Raw genomic sequence first — 20,017 nt, 5'->3', positions numbered from 1 at the left:
TCTCCACCCCTTCTCCCCTGAGTCCCAGTCATCTGCCATCATCAGAATGATGATATACGGGCCCCATTAAAAGAGAGGGGCTGCTGACATGCAGGACAATAGTCCCTCACAGCATGTCCAGGAAGCCTGCCCATCCAGGTGCACTCTCCCTTACAGCCAGAGGCCTGCGCCGTGCTCTCTATCCCTCCCCTCCTTTCTTTCTCTCCCTCACACCCCCACCAATTTCCCCAAATGCAGTGTGAGCCCATTGAGAGGGAAGGTGGAAATGGGAGAGGAGCAAATGTGGGAAGGAAGGAATTCTGCTCGGGTAAGGAGGGATTTGTAGCACTGAGATATAGCTGAGAAAAAGAAGTGTGTGTATGTGTGTGTGTGTGTGTGGTGGTGGTGGTGGTGATGGTGGGTGGTGGGGGTGGGTGGGAACAGAGGGGAGAGCTCAGGTGTGTTGAAAGGGCAGGACATCCGAGCAGTCTGGTTTGGTGGGGTGGTGTGTGTGTGTGTGTGTGTGTGTGGGTGGGTGTGGGGGGGGGGGGTATCAGCGAACTTGAAACAGCGGAGATAATAAAAATATAAAAATCTCCTCTTTTGCTCGGTGTGCCTTCAGCGCCATCTACGCCTATTTTTGATGTTTCCCTCGTCCCCACCTGACCTACCGCAGTGGGAGGCTGAGAAGGGTGAGGACGGAACGGCCGGAGCGACAGGAGGAGGAATGTGTCGCCGTTCGCCCGTCAGCGAGGATGTGCTGACGGGCCATTGACCTGTCCGTCAGCGGCTAATTGAGGGCGGAGTGGGTTTTCACACACACACACACACACCACACACACACACACCACACACACACACACAACACACACACAACACCACACACACCCACACAATGTACATGTACAAAAAAAACTGAATACAATGTTATATGTTCCATAGATTTCTGCTAATCTGTGTCCAAAACAGCAAATTATTAGTAATTTAATGCACTAAAATGGCAAACTAGCAATCTACTACTAACAACAATAACTGATTCATGCTACTTTTATGTGGTGGTTGAGGACAAATTTTTCATCATTTAGAAAACATCAAATTTTAATCTATTTGAATGCCACTGATTTGTTAAAACTGCAATAACAACAATTAAAACACTGGCAGAACAATATTTTGCTATTAATGCTATTGAGAACACACACCTGGTTATGCTGCTCACTGGCCACTGCAGAATATAGTTTTACAAATAGACCCGTCTAAGTCATAAAAACCTGACAAGCACCCTGATATTATTGTCATGAACTGTGATCTACGAGTGCATGCACACAATAGCATGAAGGAAATGCTCTGCAAGCATGTTGGGCCAAAGAGAGTGAGGACATAAAGACTTTATTTTTGTCCGTAATGTAATAGTTCAACAGGAAAAAGGTTGTCACCACCTAGTGGACTCAGAGGCACCGAAAAAAAAAAAAGGATTTTCTTATGGGCACAATCACATGAACTGATGCAGTATTCTGATGGAAGAGTCTCATCAAGAGATAACAGTAGCTCGGGTTTGCAGGTTCTCTCGGCCTGATTGTCTTCTGCGTGTAGCATTTAGAGCTCGTTTCCATCTGCAGTTTAAAATCGTCCCTCTTATCTGTTGCCAGCTCGCACTCCCTCAACCGCCGTGTTGCATCCAAGTCCTGAAAAGAAAGCAAAGCTTGTTGGGGAGACGCAGTCAACAAGGTGGTAGGAATTTTAATCACCGGGCTCTGCTGCCTTTTCCTCTCCTGCTGTTTTGGCACTCAAATAATGATCCGACAGGCTTTTCTGTTTGGCTTTCTCCGCTGTGAAAAGGTGGCGGACAGAATAAAGATTAAGCCAGCGCGCCCCCTCTGCCCACTTCAGTGAAGAGAAAGTACATTTTTAATTAAATCAAAAGAACAGCTTTAATAGCCGGACCTTATTTGTGGCTCTTATTTGTCAGACCACAGATGCCTCAACAAACATTACCAATGTTAACGCCTTAATGTACACCCACCCGCTCGCGCCGTAAGGCTTCGTTACAATAAAGGTGACGGGCTGTCAGTCCCCTTGTGGCTGACATTAACCGGATCCGTTGCGAACATTTGTCATGACCAGTCAGAGAAACTGGCAGAGTTTGTTATTGAAGGACTAATTTGGGTGCTTATAGATATACACTCAGTGGTAGGTAAAACTGACAAAGTCCGGCCTGTTCCTGGGTCCCGGTGCAGGAGCTCGGCTCCTATCAGAGTTCTCTCCCCATCTCATGAGGCAGAACAGATCCTCTGGATAAGCTCACCCACTGGCAGAGAATCCCACCACCCACCCACCCACCTCAAACATGCACTCATGTGGTTGCTTCTCCCCACTCCATTGGTCCCCTTCTGTCTTGATCGCAGGCTGAGTTGTAGATGGAACAAGGACTGTTTTTGCTGAGACGGCACCTTTTCAGTTCTGCTGGGAGCAGAAAAGCCACTGATTAGAAATGTGATGGAACAGATCTGAGCGTTGTGATTACCGCCGTCTCTCAGGAGTTGCGACACCTAGAATCAACGACTGCGTTTGATATTTATTCTGTTTTCTGTCCAAGAGTAGTTGATACTGCTATTGAACTAAAACCATTTCCCTCCTTTTTCCATCGAAGCTTCACTGGAAATCACCAGATAATCTGTACTTTAACTTGTTTTATTGGACCGTTGGCTTCATCCTGGTATACATGCAAGTGTAGCATATTTATGCTTTTAATCATGTTGCCTTGGCAACCTAAGTGGCAATTTGCACTCTTTCAGCTTGCTAGGGTTGGACAGGTTCTGGCTGACCTATGATATCACAGAGCACAATCGTCCATCACAAGCTAGCGGGTTAGCACCTGACAGCATGACGTGTGTCGCGTTATCTGTCCAAAAACAAACTCCAGTTTTCATCCTGTTCAGCCAGCTGCTTCTATTAACATCTGCTCACATTCCAGTGGGACTGATCTTTGTCCATGAAGGAGCAGATCGACTTCGATCGCATTATCTGGGTGTTAGTCCAGCTTTTTAGAACTTCAATTTCAGGCAAGTTAGCATGTATACATGCACTTCTCAAGACCTAAAAGAAAAACCTACAGCAGAAAAAAAAATCGCTTTATATGAACTACAATGATGTCAGTGGGTATTAACAGTCACTTAATTTCCTCCTCACTGGGGATAGAAAGTTAACTGCTGCTCAACAGTTGGCTGACGTCACGCACAGTGGTGCAAAATGCATTAATGTAAAGGAGTCGATGGAACTACAGCATATTCATGCGGTGACTGATGGTGTGAACACAAAGGGGTTCTCCATAGCATGATAAAACTCCGTTTTACATTGCAGTAACCTTTTATTTTGTTAGAGCCACAAGGAAATAGAGTCCAGATGGCAACAGTGACCATTAAATTTCAAAATAAAACCATGTTAGGTTAGAAGGATTTAGGAAATTTAGTTTTGAGTTGTATTTACTGACATGTCTGTAATTGACTGTAGTTATAGTTTAGAGTTACAGGGGAAACATGCACGACTACACACGCACGAACACATACACACACGCTCTACGAGCTGCCACCCTGACCCTGGGCCTATAGGTGTCAGTAACCCCAGTCGTCCAGGCATTGAGGTTCCAGCAGCTGCCAACTAACCCACAGTAGCCGCGTTCCAGCTTACAACTTCAAAGATCATCGCCGCGCGGGTCAGAACAAAACATTAGCTTCAGCATATGTATGACGTGACATTGCGGTCACAATAAATTCTTTAAAACAGAGTGTCAGGCTGTCCTGCTTCACCACATGGCAAATGTCGCTGGGTGACATACAGGCGCTTAGGAAAAACCCAAGCACAGACGGGGTGGATCACCCATCCAATCATCTGTCACGCTTTATTAGCGACCCCAGAAAAACAAAGTCTTTCCCATCTTACCGAGTGACACATTTGGTCCACAGATGAGCTCTGCTGTAAAAGCAAGAGAATTGATGTTAACGGGAACCACACTCGGAATAAAATCCGACAGAGATCAGCAACAGTGTGCGGGCTGACATTTTCGTGGAGGTGTCCCACTGTGCAACTGTCATGGTGCGCCCTTCTTTTTTCCAGCAATGAGAGGAGAAGGCCCAAGTGGTAACAATTTGAAGTCAATAAACTCTTCTCCTCTAAAAAGCCCTGGCTTCAAAAGAGTAGTGTGGGTGTTCCGCGCGTTGGTAATGGAATTGTTAAACTCGCTTACGGACTTGGCAGCCAGTTCTCTCTGGGAAACAACAGGAGTGAAAGATGGCAACCTGTTTCAATGCCCTTTTTTGTTTTTCTCTGCCTGATTGGGTGGACAAAGACACAAATAAATGCCAGAGCAGCTTTTTGCTATGCTCATTTTTGATACCCCTGATTAGCTAAAGGCTGCTGTGTTCTGTCCTCCATCTCTGGGCAGCGCCCACTTTACAATGTCGTGGACCTTGAGCTCAAATATTTAAAGATCCAGGATGACTTGTTTCATACATTAGCGCCCCCTACAGTTGTGGGTTAGTAGGGCTGCTCACTGTCTGCTTGGAAGTTTTGATTAATTTGAGCCAGGTATGGTTTGTCATCCGTAATCGGGGTCAAAAATAACTGTATATTCTGGATGTAAATGAGCTAGCATCTGGTACTATCCACAGATTTGAGATTTGTACAAAACCAACAGCGTTTCATCTAAAACCATGAGTGTGGGTCCTCATGCAAACATATGCTCTTGTTCAGTGTTGCCAAACATGCCTCTGAAACAGAGTAACATGGACTTTCTTTGATTTTTGTCCCTGTGCCACTCACCAAAACCATAGAACGTCTCTCTGGCGGAAGATATCAGGTTCGTCTGTGAGTCACCTGTTCTGCTGTCATGTTATGAGGCCGAGCTCTGAAAAGAAACGAGTCCACAGTCAATCTTTATCCAGGCTGCACACTAGGACCATCTGACATTTTAGCCTTTGCTGTGGCCCTGCAGCAACCCGGGGCTCTGACTGCACCGTTCCTGATTCTGGAGTAATCCATCTGCCCCTGCAAGCTCCTTTTTCCGTTGCGGACAGTCATTTCTACAGTTTAGTACCTTCATGTAAGCAAAATTCAGGGAGGTGAGTGATCCTTCCAAAGGGAAGTGGCAGCAAAAACCCCATGAAATGCTTTTTTTTTTATTTTGTTTTTTTTGATGTGGTGCCGAGTGCCACCCCACCCCCACCCCTACCTCCAGTCACCATTGCCATCTACCCCCCATACCTTCTATTAATCATCCTGTCAGGCCAGCGACACACACACAACACATAACAGCAACGGCAAACACCACCAAAAAATGAAACAAACAAATAAATAATGTGACTGATCACTGCCAGGCAACAGGAGGGGGACGGACCCATGAGAAAACCCTCAGAAACCTCACAAGAGCGCTGCGGGCTTTGTTTGCGAGGCACTCGTAGAAAACTTTATTGCCCTTTGTTGGAAAGCGCTGTTTTGGGTCTTATGGTGAGCTTCCTATACGGTGTCAGGCAGGAGTGTCCAGCTTTGCCAAATTCACCCCCCCCCCCCCCCCTTCTTGGAAGTAGCCCACTCCCATGGGGAAATCAGTCAAACATGAACATTTTTGCCTCTGAATACAATCCACCATTGGCCATCTGAGTGTGTGTGTGTGTGTGTGTGTGTGTGTGTGTGTGTGTGTGGAACGCATATGTTTTTTACTGGAATCCCACACAGTGCCCCCTGGACCAGGGGTGTGCATTGCCTTGGCAGTGGAAACATTTGACTGAAAAGTAGATCCATTTAGCTTAAGAATGTCAACAAGACCCGTAAGTATGGGCTAAGAGATGAAAAGTCTGCTAATGCGGGGCAGCCGCTTTTCTCCAATACACTGAATGAATATTTGCACAGAAAATACTTAACAACATGTGTTCGGTGTCCACACGGCGTTCACGTTGATTCAGGGCTGGGAGGGGAAATGGTTCTGAAAGTGACGGCAGCCATTCCCATCAGCACCGGGAGCATGTGTGCATTGTGTTGTGGGGCCCAGTGTTCCTCGCCACCACAGTGATGTCACTCCCCAAATACAGCAATAAAGTGCATGACTGTTCCCTCAGCAGAGGCAGAGGAGACTTTTCAGCCAGCGAAGGTTTTAGGTTTGGGGGTTTTGTTCAGATTCTCGTGTGATTGTTATATTACAGCGTCCTGCATGCGTAGGTTAGATTACTATTAAAGTAATAGGTGCCTCATGCACTGCTGAAGCTGGTTCGATGAATAGAAAACGTCAGATTGGATGTTTACTGCAGGTGACAACACAATCAGGCTAAAGAAAGACCTGCGCAAGGCTTCAAAGATGAGAGGCAGAAATGGCTGAAGCAGTCTTTTTTAAAAGGCTGGCAGACAGCCCTCCGGAGTCCTGACGCACTGCCATGCCAGCCTCGGGTGAAAGCAGCTCAATGGCGAGCTCAGCCACTTCGATCTGTCCACAGTTGTTAATGGCAACGCAGCCCCGGCGCTTGGTGATCCTCTCGCTTCCTGCCAAGTTGTGTTTGTGTTCACGGTGCTAATCTGCGCCCATGTTTGGTGCATTTCTGGCACGTTCTCTGTGACACTCTGGATGTTTCTGAAGAGCTGTGAGGCTTCAGCTTTTTATTTGTGTGATGATCTTTTATAGAGCAGCTCAGCTTCATTTTATTGTGAAGTTCATGAGCTCCAACACGTACCTCACCCAAACTGGCAGCACTGGTCATATAGTGGCAAGAGAAAATACATCAAATTCAACTCAAATAAATTTTAAATATTGTTTCTCAAAATATGTATACTGAATAATGTAATTAATTTCTATGTTTTCAAAGTAGCTAAATCGAATTGACATTATTTCAATGATGAGACCTCGCCAAAATGGGCAAATTTATTTACAGAGGTCACAAAAAGAAGACAATGACGAGCCAACGGCCTCGTTTCAATTCGATATCACGAAGTCGTATTTTAGCCACAAACCGTCTCTGCAGAAACAAGACTTTCTATACGCTGTAAAATATGACAAGTTATCCCCCTCCCCGTTCCAAACTCTAAGATTAACATTATGATTCCCAGTGTCCCAGAGGACAGCGTGATTGATTACATCATATTAAGGTCATTTCTACGTCGGGGTAATTTTCGCTTGCGCCTGGGGGCGATATCTGGATGCGTATTTGTTTGGAGGGGTCGGCTGTTCTGATCTGCGGGGATGATTGGTGACAATAAAGAGCGGTTAATTCATTAACAAAGAAAAAAAAATTAATCAATACTGATGATATTAGGAATGCTTGTTTTCTTTGCTCTGAAAGATTTCTTGTTCATTATCGCCTGAATTTATTGTTATTATTATTATTCTATTAGGTTTTACAGTCGTCAGCCATCGTTATTAGATTATTTCTGCCATTTTTATTTTAAAAATACATAATAATATGCCTGTGTAATCTGGGAGCTGCATAGTTAAAACAAAATATATTTATTTTTAGTAATGTCACCGAAACAATTAGAAACATGTTTTCCTGCTTTGTTGGACGTTTGTCCAACGAAAATGCTGTTGTTGTATATTTGAGCCGGAAGATGCTTGATTTTGGGGTAAATTGATATAGTAGAAATTAATAAAGCGCGCTCAAATATTCCAACATATTTAATTTATTAAATCACTGTAAAGGAAAACATTGAATCCAGCAACTGTAGATTTAGATGCACATATAAAATCCTCAGCATTCGGCGCGTACACATGCACACACGTGCGTATTTTGCAGCAGCGCTCCGCCATGTCAGAGCGGCTTCCGTCCCCGTGTGTGCGTGTGTACAGCCACTGCCCTCCTCTAACCTTCGTATTGGTGTTATCAGAAGCGGTGGCGCAGCGCCCTTCTCCTCTGACAGCATGTTAACAACGCTGCAAAAGGCCCCAAAGAACCGTCTCGGATTAGCGGTCAGTTTTCCCATTTCCCACAGACCCGCGAGGTCCTGAACTCAATTAATGGCTAATAATTACAAAGGCAACTCCTCTATGACCGCTCCTGGGGGCTTGGTCGCAGGGGAGGCGGGTGCTGGTGCTGGTGCTGCGGAGCGGGACGCGTCTCTCCTTCTCCACTTGCTATTATTTCAATTTGTCATTGATTAGCTCCTGGGGGATTCGAATCCACCGATATCCTAAAAAAAGGAGATTCTCTTTCTCGGCCAAAGGCATGTCTGTCGTGACCGTGCGGCCGCATCATACGCATAGGGCGCGTTCTTGAGCGCGTGTATTCCGCCCCGTCGCGGCCTACTGTGTTTACTCTCCTATTACAGAATTATAGTTGGCAAATTTACAATCCTCTCGGAGCTCACAAAGGGTCTTTTTGATGTCCCGCTCATCTGCGGGCCGGAGCGCGAGGTGCTCCATTTCACATATCTACCGTGCGCTGATGTTATCTGTGCGCAGTGCCTAATCTTCAGACCCGGAGCCTTTTCCAGCGGGGATAAAGCTTGGGTTTCAGTGTGCGTGTGTGCGCGTGCACGCATTTGTGTGTTTTTGTGTGTGTGTGTATAGGTGGTGGGGGGGCGGGGGGCTCGGGGGTGTGTACAGTCACCGCAGTCAGACCACATCAATCTACAGGGTGTAAACTTCGGCGTGCACGGGCACACCTACCTACCTACCTACCGTGAGATGTGCGCGCCTGATTTTGGTGTTGATCTTGACCCGCATCGTTTATAAGTGCAGAAACATCTCTGACCCCGGTTTTGGTAACTATACTCAGTTAAAACCAAATGAAACGTTGTTAATACTGAATTATTATGGCTGATTTTCGTTTCAGGTTGGCGCACTTCGTGTTGTTTATTGGTTTAACTTCTGATATAGGAAGCTTCTTCTGTGCCTGTGGATAATTTTGAAAAGGAGAAGAAAAGAAAACAGTGAATTATCCCATGGACTTTATTCAACATGCTGCCACACAGTCACCACATTTAAAAATGCCAGTTTGTCTCCAAGAAAGCATATTTGCATGGTTTAATCCAGTCGGACTGCAGAATTCCACCTTCTATAAATGATTAATCGTGTGCGCCGTTTTTACGCACTAAAGATCTAAAAAAAACCCAAAAACATTTAGAGCCATACTAAATAAGCATTATTATTTGCAGCAGACTGATTTCTTTCCTTGACGTCTGACATGCTGTCCCGGAGACTGATGCGGGAGCGCCTGTCCGCGCTCCGGGGGGGGGGGGGGGGGGGGGGGGGGAACGTGCAAAGCACACGCGCGGCTCTAACGCCAGCTTTCTCAGTTCCTCCTGTTAAAGGTCGATGTTTAAATGACGCATAAAAGTATTTCCCAACGGGCCAGTGTCGGGGAGCAACACTTCTATTTGCAGGCGTAATCACGGTTAATTGCGCCTTTTAAAAAGGTGCTGCTCCGCGTGAAATCATTTGTCCAACCTGATGTGCAGAAATATCCTGAGCCCGGCCTGAGCTGTCGAAGGTGTCTTTTGGGAAGAATTTCAGGGGGGACTTCTAGGTTCGCTGGCTGCACCAACGCAGCCATCGATTTCAACATATCGATAGTTTGTCACCACGCTTGCACCAACACAAAGGAGGAAATCAACCACCTTTACGCAAATAATTCATCAAGCCTGTTCCTCTTTGGGCCACTTAAACTGCAACGGCGATTCCTTATTTGCATGTGAAGAAATGTGTTTGTTAATCCAACAGGTTTGTGCCTGGCCACCCTCTGACACGGACCTTTCGTGTGTAATCACAGCTCGCACGCTGCTCGGGATTCAAGGGAGCCAACAAATTAACCTCTTAGTCCTGTGTCGCCAAATACAATCTAATATTTAGATAATATATGCTGATTGCGGCTGATAATTATTGATTAAGGATTCATTATGTATAAAAACAACAGGGCAATTTCAGAGTTTGATTAAATCGAGCCTTTATTAAAATTGCTCCAACGTGCGTAAAAATTGGAGTAAACATCCATCGGGAACGAAACTCAGAAGAATTTCAAGCAGTGGAATTTATGTGGTCACAGTAAATATGAAAATAACATATTTCTACAATTAAAAAAATAATAATATAGCAATAAAAACGAATTAAATCATGCAAAATATCTGAACTAATCATTCGTCGTTGGATTCGACCCACTCCGGTAGCCTATTTCAAATCCACGCTGAGTGCTCAGTGTGCACAGAGCTGCTCCCTCTTCCAGAGCTCTGCAGTGGCTCCTTCACCACCGATATTTAATAGGCTCCAACATAGAGCCGCCTTTATTCAGCCAATCTGGACGGAAACCATTCCCATATGACATGGAGGCTGCAGGCCCACACCAACATGACCAACAGCAGCCAGTGCATTAAAACATTTTCTAAAAGAAACGTTTAAATGCTTGTACCTATATTTACTTATATTTAGTCTTTTAGTAATTTAATTTAATTCAATACCTTCATCACTAATAGCATTAGCGTTATTATTGCTGCTGTTGAATGTATCATAATTAAAAAAAACTATTTTAAAAATTCAAATAATGTGTCATGTAAATAACTGTGTTTTAGATAATATAGATCGATGTTTAAAAAAATCTAAAAAGTTGATTGAGAGTAAAATATGTCGCTGTAGATGTATATAATTTACATGCATAGGCCTACTTATAGATACATATAAATACTAATATGTGTGTGTGTTTGTGCCGGCGTCTTTTTAAAACGGGATTTTGAAATTACCTTATACTCCTCTGATCTGTATCAGGATGAGGGATTAACGCAAACGCGTCTCCTGTAGCCAGGTGTAGGCAGGCGCAACGGCGAGATCTGCGGCGTGTGTCCACCTCCTGCAGGTCAGCTGCGCTAAACCGGCAGAAAAATCCCCAGAAATAACCTGCTGCACACGCGATTGTTACAAACGTCAACACATCGGAGCAAAGAAGAAGAAATAGAAGGAGAAAAGCCCGCATTTCGCCCCCGTGTACAGCTCCATGCGTGCGTCAAACAGCTGCTGGCCGCTGCTTGTCCCGAGGGCGGGCGCGCCCACACACACACACACACACACACAACACACACACACACACACACACACACACACACACACATCGTTGCTTGTAAAGTGCAACTCTCATCGAGCCGTGGAAGTATTTACGCTCGCACGTGCATTAATGAGTTAAAAATAACATTGGCAGTAGGAGAATTTCTTGCCACAAGCGCACGCGCACACACGCAGGCATTGTTACTCTGCAGAATCAGAAACGGGAAATATTTGAAGATCATATTGCAGAAGCAGAAAAATCGCGCCATGAACGTTAGACACAACATCAGAGTTATTGACACGAGGAGAACCTTTTTCCACTGCAGTTCTGCTCTCCCAGTACAACCTTGACCCCCCCCTCTCTGCCTCACTGGGTCCGCCGCTGGACGCAGAAAAGCCTCGTTGATACGGAGGTTTAAAAAAAAAAAAAAATCCAAGAAGGTGCCTGCAGGAGCGGAGCGGAGCGGGCTGCGCGTGTGCGCTGTCCGGGTGAGGCGGGGGTGGCGGTGGGGGAGGTGGGATGGTGGGGGGGGGGGGGGGGTGCGAGAGGGTAAGGGGATGGCAAGGTTGGTGGGGGTAAGATGGTGAGGCGAGGAGGAGGAGGAGGAGGAGGAGGAGGAGGAAGAGGAGGAGGGGAAGAGATAAGTGATCTAAAGGGGAGACGATAGGACAAAAAAAGTGATGATGATGATGAATACATTGGAAAGTTTTTTGGCCCCGGCGAGGGTGTCAGATTGAATGGCCTGTGCGCATGTGCGAAGGTGTCCAAACTGACAATGCTGGTGAGATGAAGATAGTGTTGTTGCTGCTTCTGGGCTCACGGAGGACGACGAGAGGAATCTACAAGCCGACAAGATGAGATCCAAGGCGAGGGCGAGAAAACTGGCCAAAAGTAAGTGTTCTTTTCCCCTCTCGCTGTCCTTCGCTTTGAGTCGCCGGCTCCGAAGGCTCCTGCGTCTCTACATGTCCTTGTCATTTGTCATATCCTTAAAGAGAGGAGGGGGCCACTCTTTGTCCGGAGTTAACTCTTCTGCTAAAGAACGTGTCCCGCTCCGGGCTGCCTGCTCGCGGTTCCCCGCATGTCTCGGGCTTGGCTTCGCTGCTTCCCGGCGTCACGACGCTTCATGTGTGATGAGAAACGGCGCTGGTGTTTGGGTTGATTACGCTCCAGTCCCAGACACAGCCGTCCAAAAAAGAAGGAGAAAAAAGGAAAAGGAAGAAACAATCCCAGCTCCGTCTTGAAATTAGTTGTTATTTTTTGGGGGGACGGAGGCAGACGCGGCGCGCGCGTAGGTTTTTTAAAAGTTACAAGAAAAGTTGTCGAAACGGAGGGTAACTTTTTACAGAGCCGTGCAAGTTTCGGAGATCACATTCCCGGCTTTTAAAATAGTGGGCGCTGTGGCACCGCACAGTGCTGCGAGCTGCTGCACAGCTCCCACTGAACACAGCGCGCACAGATCGGGACGCCGAGATGCGAATTTGGACTGAAACGGCGATATTTTCCCCTGTATTTTGCGCCCACTCTCCATCCCGACTGGAACATGCAAAAAAAATATACCTCAGCCTGGAAATGTAGTTGTGTCGCGCGGCCACTCGGACTGCTGTGGACCGGGTCCTCCTCTGGGAATGTCAATCAATAACGCGTCCTGCATGTGCAAAAACAGCGGCCGCAGATTTAATGGACTGTGGCTCCTGTCACACGGAAAAATCCCAATTTTTTTGGTAACTTTTATTATTTTAAAAATGTGGCATTTGTTTAGGATCGGTGGGTTTGTTTTTAATCCCGTTTAAACGTTTTTCGCTCGCTGCGCGTCATTCTCAGCCTTTAACCTCTCACCGAAACTCTCGGTGGCCGCTTATTTTAAATGCATTAACAGATTTATTTAATTCAATCTGGGGGCTCCTTGTTTGACCTGAAAATTTGAAGTAAATTACAGGAGAGGTTTAAACTATTTTTCCCCCTCAGTCTTTGCCATATTGCACATATGCGGGCCTTTTAAAGGCTTTGTAACTTTGCCAAAGTCCCTGACTTTAATTCAATGCGAACCACCGCGAACAACATTCAGGAAAAAAATATCATTTACATTTCAGACCTCAAGTGGAATAAATATTTGTGCACAACATTTGAGACCGAGCTAAATCGCTTCCACTACATAAATCAGGCTGTGCTTGCAAGAAAATATCTTTCACAAATATGCTGCCATTATTTTTATTTTATTTTAAATATTAAATTAAACTGGCAAAACAACGGCTTTAAGTTAAACGGTGCAATTTTAATAAAACGACTGACACCTTTAAAATAATAACGTTTATGCGTTACTTGATTACTTTTCCATGTCCTTTAAATTTGTAGCCTTTGGGCTCAGGTTCCAGAATATGTTTTTAAAAAAAAAGAAAAATAAAAGAGCAGTTGGTCCACTTAGTGAAACCACTTGAACATGTGGAGGATTCTGCTTCTGGCCCAGTAATTGCACTTGGTCTTGATCTCTGCCTTGATAGTCTGTTGATCCCGGCGCTAATGGACACAAATACCTGGCTTTGTAGCACTTTTCGCATCAGACCACCGAACGCGGCCCACATGCAGGCCTCGGGTCTGTTGTGTTGCAGCAGGAACACAAGTTCAATATGAAAAAAGCTGAGTGTAAAAAAAAATGTATTTCTTTTTAATTTAAGGCTTGCGGGCCAACAACTTTTAGAATATGACGCGTGGGAGTAGATTTCCCCTCAATCCCCTCCCCTGCTTTTTTTTTCCTGAGGTACGAAAAAGTCTCTGAGGCTATAGCAGCAAAAGGCCCACACCGACATCATGTCCAGACATACTGTACACACACACACACACACACACACACACACACACACACACACACACACATACACAGAAACACCGCAGTTTCCACGCTCGTTTCATTTATTTATTAATTAAATTGATTGATCGATCAGTGGTCCTGCTTTGTTTACATATGCTTCGGGTCAGGATTAATTGATTTTTCTTTCTGTGTTTGGATTATAATATGATCTGGTTCTCACGGGGTGGGCCTGTAGCTGTGTTTTCTCAGGTGTTGACGTCTTCTTTATTGTATGATTTCCTTTATTGAGGTCTGATTTCAGGTGAGATCAAGTAAAAAAAATAAAAATAAAACAAAGTCGATTGAAAAAATTAAATCAAAATCGTTACAGTGGATTAACATATACACATAAAGTATTAAATAGTCGTCGCCCACATCCGTGATAACCCAAATATTTTATATCGCTTTATTAAGTGAGAACATAGAAATGCGTTCGCGCGTGAAAAGTTAGACTCCTTTGTAATCTATATTTATTTCATATTGACTGTGTGCAAACTGGATTTAGATCAGTTTGGACAAGTGATCGAACCGTGTTTTTCCTTCCGCAGGTGAGACCAGAAAACGCACGCACGCTGCCTTCTCGTCGTGCACGCGTGAACTAGAGGAAAGATAATTAAAGCAGAACCATGTAACAGCTTTCAGTAGGGCCAATAACAAGGTGTTGCGCCGGTTTTGCCCCAACACACGCGCACTATTGATTTTCAGAACCTTTTCTCTCGATCACGATATAATTATATCCTCGATTTTTCAACTTTGATTGCTTTTGTTGCTGCTTATTTTATTGCTGAGTTGAAAACCAAAAAAACCCCGACCGTCTCGCTGAACAACTACACACAACTTCCAATATTCTCTCTCTCTGCTGCCAGATACCCTGTTGATCTGTGCATTGAACGCCTCTTATTAGATGAACTCCAATGTCATGAACTTGGCCCTGTTCAACAGCTTCTGATATATTTGACAGGAGCAATAAAATGTAACCATAATACATTAAAAGGCAACAGTGTTTGAACTTCTGGCTAAACACTGTGCGTCTCCTGTAGCCTCCCACGTATTATCTTGGAGCAGTTATAATATTTGTCAGATAGCAGTGGCACCATGTTCACAGATTAGACCCTGGCCGTGCAGGAAAAGACACTCGGACGGTTCCAGTGAGTCCAAAACCTCTCAAAAGTCTAATGTGGTTGCTAGTTTAGGCTTGGCTAATTGTTTAGCATTTAAACATTGTGATATTGATTCTGAATGGAAAATAAAAAATATAAATGAGATCTATTTCTTCCTGCTGTAGCCCCCTCTGAGATAAAACATGAGGAGAAACTTGAGACTCTTGTGGTTTTGTGGAGCCAATTTGCCTCCATGTGCGATGATGTGAATGATCTTAACAGCACTTGGAATCAAGAAGCAGCACTCTGGAAGTTTTATATTGAAATGTAAAGCAGCTGGAGCCATTTGTGAGACTTGTAGTCCCATGAATCGTTGCATTTTCCGACCAAAGAAAGCCACTGGAACTTTTCTACCAGGAACTAAATGGCCTAAGGCTAAATAACTGGCACTAGTACCTCTGTCTACCACTATGTTGCACTGTGTCCATCTTGCATGTTATGCATCAGATTGTGTGATTACAGATACGTGTGTAGCGTCATTTTTCAGATGTTTGTTTCGTTACATTCAGTTGGCTAGCGTTAGCTGAGTTTTAAAGTCAAATACAGTAGCCCAGTCAGTCTAGCCGAAGGAAATCCGATGCTAGATGATGAATCTTTGATGCTCCTCAAGAACCCGACATATGTGAGTGTTACAGATGCGTTGGGAGAGGCACCGATGTCCGGCGAACAGAAAACATTTGGAAAATGATGTTAGTCAGCCAATCAGTGAAATCAATTCACCGCCACAGTCGCCACCTCGACGTTTCAGAGCCTCTAACCCCCTGAGCAGTCGCTTTTCAGCCCTTGAAGAAGAAAAAAAACGTGAATCGGGGGAAGTTGAGAACATAGGTCAGGCACTGCAGGAGGAAGCTATTGTTGTCCTTCATCCATTTTGATGATTCTGTGTACTCACGTCTGTTTCATGCGTGCTCTAAAAATCTCTGTCTGAGCACTTGGGTTGATTGTGGCATAATTACGAGGAATAGAAAAATTGTGTAGCATAACTAATTGTATCAGTCCACATTTGGCACCGGCGCACAGACGAACATTACTGTGGAACGCGTCCTCATCCCAGCCTGCATGGACGTAGCGGGACAGGGGCGAGCATGTGCTGCGAGGCTCCTGGGTTTTCTCTTTTCAGTGGAATAAGTTGGCCCATTACACCGAAGACTAGTTGACTTACAAAGGCTCCAACAGATTCGGTTGCCGTCTCATCAAATTTGCTGTGAGAGTGGGCTCCTTCCTCTGAACGATTCAGCAGTCTGTGTACTATTCATGGATCTCTGAAACAGCAAACAAAGACCAAGTTCAGGATCTTTTCTGTTCATGCATGCAGAAGTAAAAAAAAAAAAAAAAAAAAGCTGAAACTTAAAGGACAAGCTGCTCGGGATTAGAAAAGGTTGATGAACTTGTGTATGTGTTAATCTACAGCGCCGCCGAGTCGCTTGATTATTTGTTTGGAGTGAGTTTGAATTCTATTTGCGTTTTGCAGAATGTTGTCAATTCAGACTTATTGAACGGCTGAAAACACTTGACTGGCATTCCCTGGAGTACAGCGGCTGGATCTTTATGGAAACACACTCACACATAAACACACACACATACACACACACAAATGCATTCACATGAACACACACCGTTTTTGTTGGTAGATATTTGGGCAATGTTCAGTTTTAACCCCAATCAATCACAAACTGGAAAGGTTGAGCATAAATGTCATCTAAACAGCAGGAGCTGGCAGTGTTGGCTGGCTGGCTGAGTGTGTGTGTGTGTGTGTGTGTGTGTGAGTGTGTGTTGTGGGTGGGGATCAGTGCACTATTTTGTACAGTTTTTTGGCTGTCCTGTCTCTGTTGTGAGCCTTGACCTTGGTTTTGGCACAGCAGTGGCGGGCATGTCGTTATACCTGTACACATACAGACACAGACACAGACACACACACACACACACACACACACACACACACACACACCACACACACACACACGTTGCAGCCCCATGCTTTGTGCCTGGTCTCATGCTGGCTAAGTAAAATTTTAAGTTGACATACAAAGACCATTGCATTAAGCTCTTGCACATGGCTCTAAATCCCATTCATTCCATTGATACATTGACCTCACATTATCCAGTTGGCAAGTATGATTGTTTGCACCATGACCTCATTCACCGTGTTTGTAAAAACACAGCAATCTCCCGATCGTTTGGCCGTGGAGACCGTGGCGTGCCCCAGAGATCTGAGGACGTGTCCCTGATGTTTTCCCTTTTTTTTTGAACAGTCCCCCTGTTCTTCGTCTCTCTTCGTGAGCCTCGTGTTCAGCCTGCAGTTGGGGGCAGGGTCTTGTTAAAAATAGGCGAGGGGCACTCAAACGGCGGAAAGTGTTGGCCAAAAAAAGAGGGTTAAGAAAATGAAAAGCCATTACACTGCGGTTAAATACGTTTTATCTTGACCTGCGGCTGCTTATCGAGTCACGGCTGACTGCGGCTGGGCCCAGAGAATCCAGTCCAGCTACTTGGGGCTAAGAATACACCCCGAGTGCGGGAGTCACCCCTCTTTCTTGCTTCTTGAGTGCTGTAGTTAACACTAAATGATTATCTCTTTGTGTGTCTGCGTGATTATACACCACCTGCTGCTAAACAACGTCTGTTGTTGCAAAACATGGGCAGAATGTGTTGAGTCTCTAAAGGGCGTCTTTCACCCCACATAACTAATGTTCCAGCACTCTGGCGGCTCTGAGGTTATGTTAGAATGCAAATGTTTTGTAGCATTTATTTCTGGTCTTTCATGCTATTTACATTTTGAAGTTTTTACAAATCCAAGAACATTGTGGCAGTAAGTTGCACAATGGCAGGAGAGAACAGGTTCCACCTGTAGAGCTAAGATGCTTTTGTTTTATCTCCAATATGAGTCTTTTCTCTAATCACGACGTGTGTTTGCGATGAGGTCGATCTCACTCAGGCTGAACTTGATCGCTCTTGTCGTGATCATATGATTCATCAGGTTTGTACAAATGACAAGTGCTGCCAACTGCACTTCCTTGTTGGTTAAAGCAAAGCCGCTCAATCCCAGGATGCCATTTTGCATGGTGCTAGTCACAGTTAGCAAACGAGCTGCTATTTGCATAGCAGTGAGAAGGAAGTTTAGCTGAAGTATGAAGTTCTTCATTTAAAATTGGGGCCCTACCACTCAAGATTATATTGTCCCTCCCGGGGATTACTTGTCTTGTTTTTTTTCTATAACGACAGTTCTCATGTCATATTTCATTGACTGACATCAATAATATTTTCATTAATATTACCCCATGTTGTATTACTAAAATCAAATAACCAAGAAAACCTTTTACATCATGTGATAATAATATTCTCAGAAAACACGTAGCATGTTTTTGTTTCATGCTAGATTTCAGTGTTTTCAGCTCTCTCTCTCTCTCTCTCTCTCTCTCTCACACACACACACACACACACACACACACAACACACACACACACACACCACACACACACACACACACACACTCACAGCACTGATGATGGCTCATCCTGTCCAGATATGATAAGCAGACAAACTGTTCTGTCTCCAGGGCTGTTTGTCTGTCTGCATCTCCAATGCTCAGTGGTGTGTAGCGACAGCGCGGCTCTAAACTCCCTCTGCTTGCCTGTCCTTTCATCTGGCCGCCAGTTCAAAGCATCCGCTCCATCTTCGCCTCTATCTGTCCGGCTCCTTCATCCCTCCCACCATCTTCCGCCGTGTGTTTCATCATTACCGCAGAGATGGGCACGCAGTGTCTCATTAAGGAGGATTAGAGGCATCTCCCTGTCTCACAGGGGCAGAGTGGGACAGCTCTTTTCTTTCGCGCCCCTTCCACCTCCCTTTCTCTCCTAGATCAGGTCCTTTGATTTGGCCAGATAAAGACCTCTTTCATGTCAGCAGGGACGGTTAGCGATTACACTGTCAGACCCATCGTTTTGGTGAGTTTGACAAATTTGCCTTGCTGGGTGGGGTGGTTGTGGGGCAGAGGAGAGGAGGTGGGTGTTTGTAGAAGTGGATTCACCGTAACTGAGCTGTCATTATGCACCGACCCTGCCGGGTTCTCGTGAACGGGGCTCTCAGGCTCTCCACTATTTGTTTGATACTTTACGAAAACCGTCTCAGCGACACCGCAGCTTCTAGTTTTTGCTCATTATGTGGTACATATCACTTTGGACAGTTAGCTGGAGCTTGTGGAGCTGCATCTTCTACTTGCTTGAGTGAAGATAGAGATCAAGTCAAAACGTATGTTAGTGGCTGTTTCTCGCTTCATGTTTTTTTTTTTCCTTTTGGCTCTGCTTAGAAATTACTCACAAAGCCTCTTTTTTTCATGAACTGACGTTTGCTGAAGTTCAAGACTGCCATTTTTGTGTCCATTTGATTCCTCCTGACACATTATTAGCTTCAGCAGATTGTACTTTGGTTGAATTTTATTCCAGCTATTGACTTGGTTGGCAGAGTAATGTGACCATACATATTAGTGTCAGACTTTGACAAAGTAAGTAAAAACCCTCCTCATTAACTCGGGTTCAGATTGGCTGTGAGCTGATGAGATGGGCCCAGTGCGTGGGCGTCTAACCCGTCTTGCATGCATATGTGAAGGTGTTGCAGGGGTCCTGCCTAAAACATTTCAAGATGGGCCCATTAACCAGGCGTGGGCCCATCCCCTCTCGATGCTAGGATTCCTCTGTACTGACCCCCTCTGCTCCGCCCCTCCACCTCTCAGCTCCTCTGTCCCAGAGGCCCCCAGCCTCATCCTGCCAAGTGTACGGTTCCAAAGTAACGACGAAGCTGCCTGCGTGTGAAAATATTGAATTGCAAAAACATCCCTGGGTGAGAGGGTGTGTGAATGGAGCTTTCAGCGTCGGGACCGACCCCGGCCCTGCACTACTGACTGATGGACAACAAATGGCATTTTGTGTCCAGAGAGAGGCAGCGAGAGGGAGAAAGAGGGGACAGAGAGGGGGAGAGAAAAGAAGAGACACATAGAGAAGATGGGGGGGGGGTGAAATGGGGGTTTTCAGAACTCT

The 20,017-nt window shown here is 45.2% G+C and overlaps 1 protein-coding gene and 1 long non-coding RNA gene across 9 annotated transcripts in view; one reads left to right on the top strand and one right to left on the bottom strand.

Moving 5' to 3' along the window:
• Positions 1 to 1,348: 1,348 nt before the first annotated feature.
• LOC130530640 (uncharacterized) lies at positions 1,349 to 11,359 on the bottom strand. Of its 2 annotated transcripts, none has more exons than XR_008951887.1 (4): positions 10,684 to 11,359; positions 4,795 to 4,879; positions 2,317 to 2,436; positions 1,349 to 1,661 (listed from the first exon to the last, which is right to left on the bottom strand). It is a non-coding gene; the product is annotated as an uncharacterized LOC130530640 (long non-coding RNA). The 2 variants fall into 2 exon arrangements; XR_008951888.1 differs by lacking the exon at positions 1,349 to 1,661 and adding an exon at positions 1,668 to 1,805.
• Positions 11,360 to 11,626: 267 nt separating this feature from the next.
• The window catches only part of prdm16 (PR domain containing 16), a 144,332-nt gene continuing 135,941 nt past the window's right edge, over positions 11,627 to 20,017 (top strand). For 6 of the 7 annotated variants that reach the window (XM_057041982.1, XM_057041989.1, XM_057041983.1 and 3 more), the window contains exon 1: positions 11,627 to 11,873. In XM_057041982.1, the coding sequence (XP_056897962.1) occupies positions 11,837 to 11,873 (37 nt within the window). In that variant the 5' untranslated portion in view covers positions 11,627 to 11,836. The remainder of the gene's footprint in view (positions 11,874 to 20,017) is intronic. The other variant, XM_057041987.1, reaches the window with a different exon arrangement.

Source organism: Takifugu flavidus, chromosome 8 (assembly GCF_003711565.1).
Source record: "Takifugu flavidus isolate HTHZ2018 chromosome 8, ASM371156v2, whole genome shotgun sequence".
In the NCBI taxonomy this organism is placed as follows: Eukaryota; Metazoa; Chordata; class Actinopteri; order Tetraodontiformes; family Tetraodontidae; genus Takifugu; species Takifugu flavidus.
This window is presented reverse-complemented; position numbering and strand designations above follow the sequence as displayed.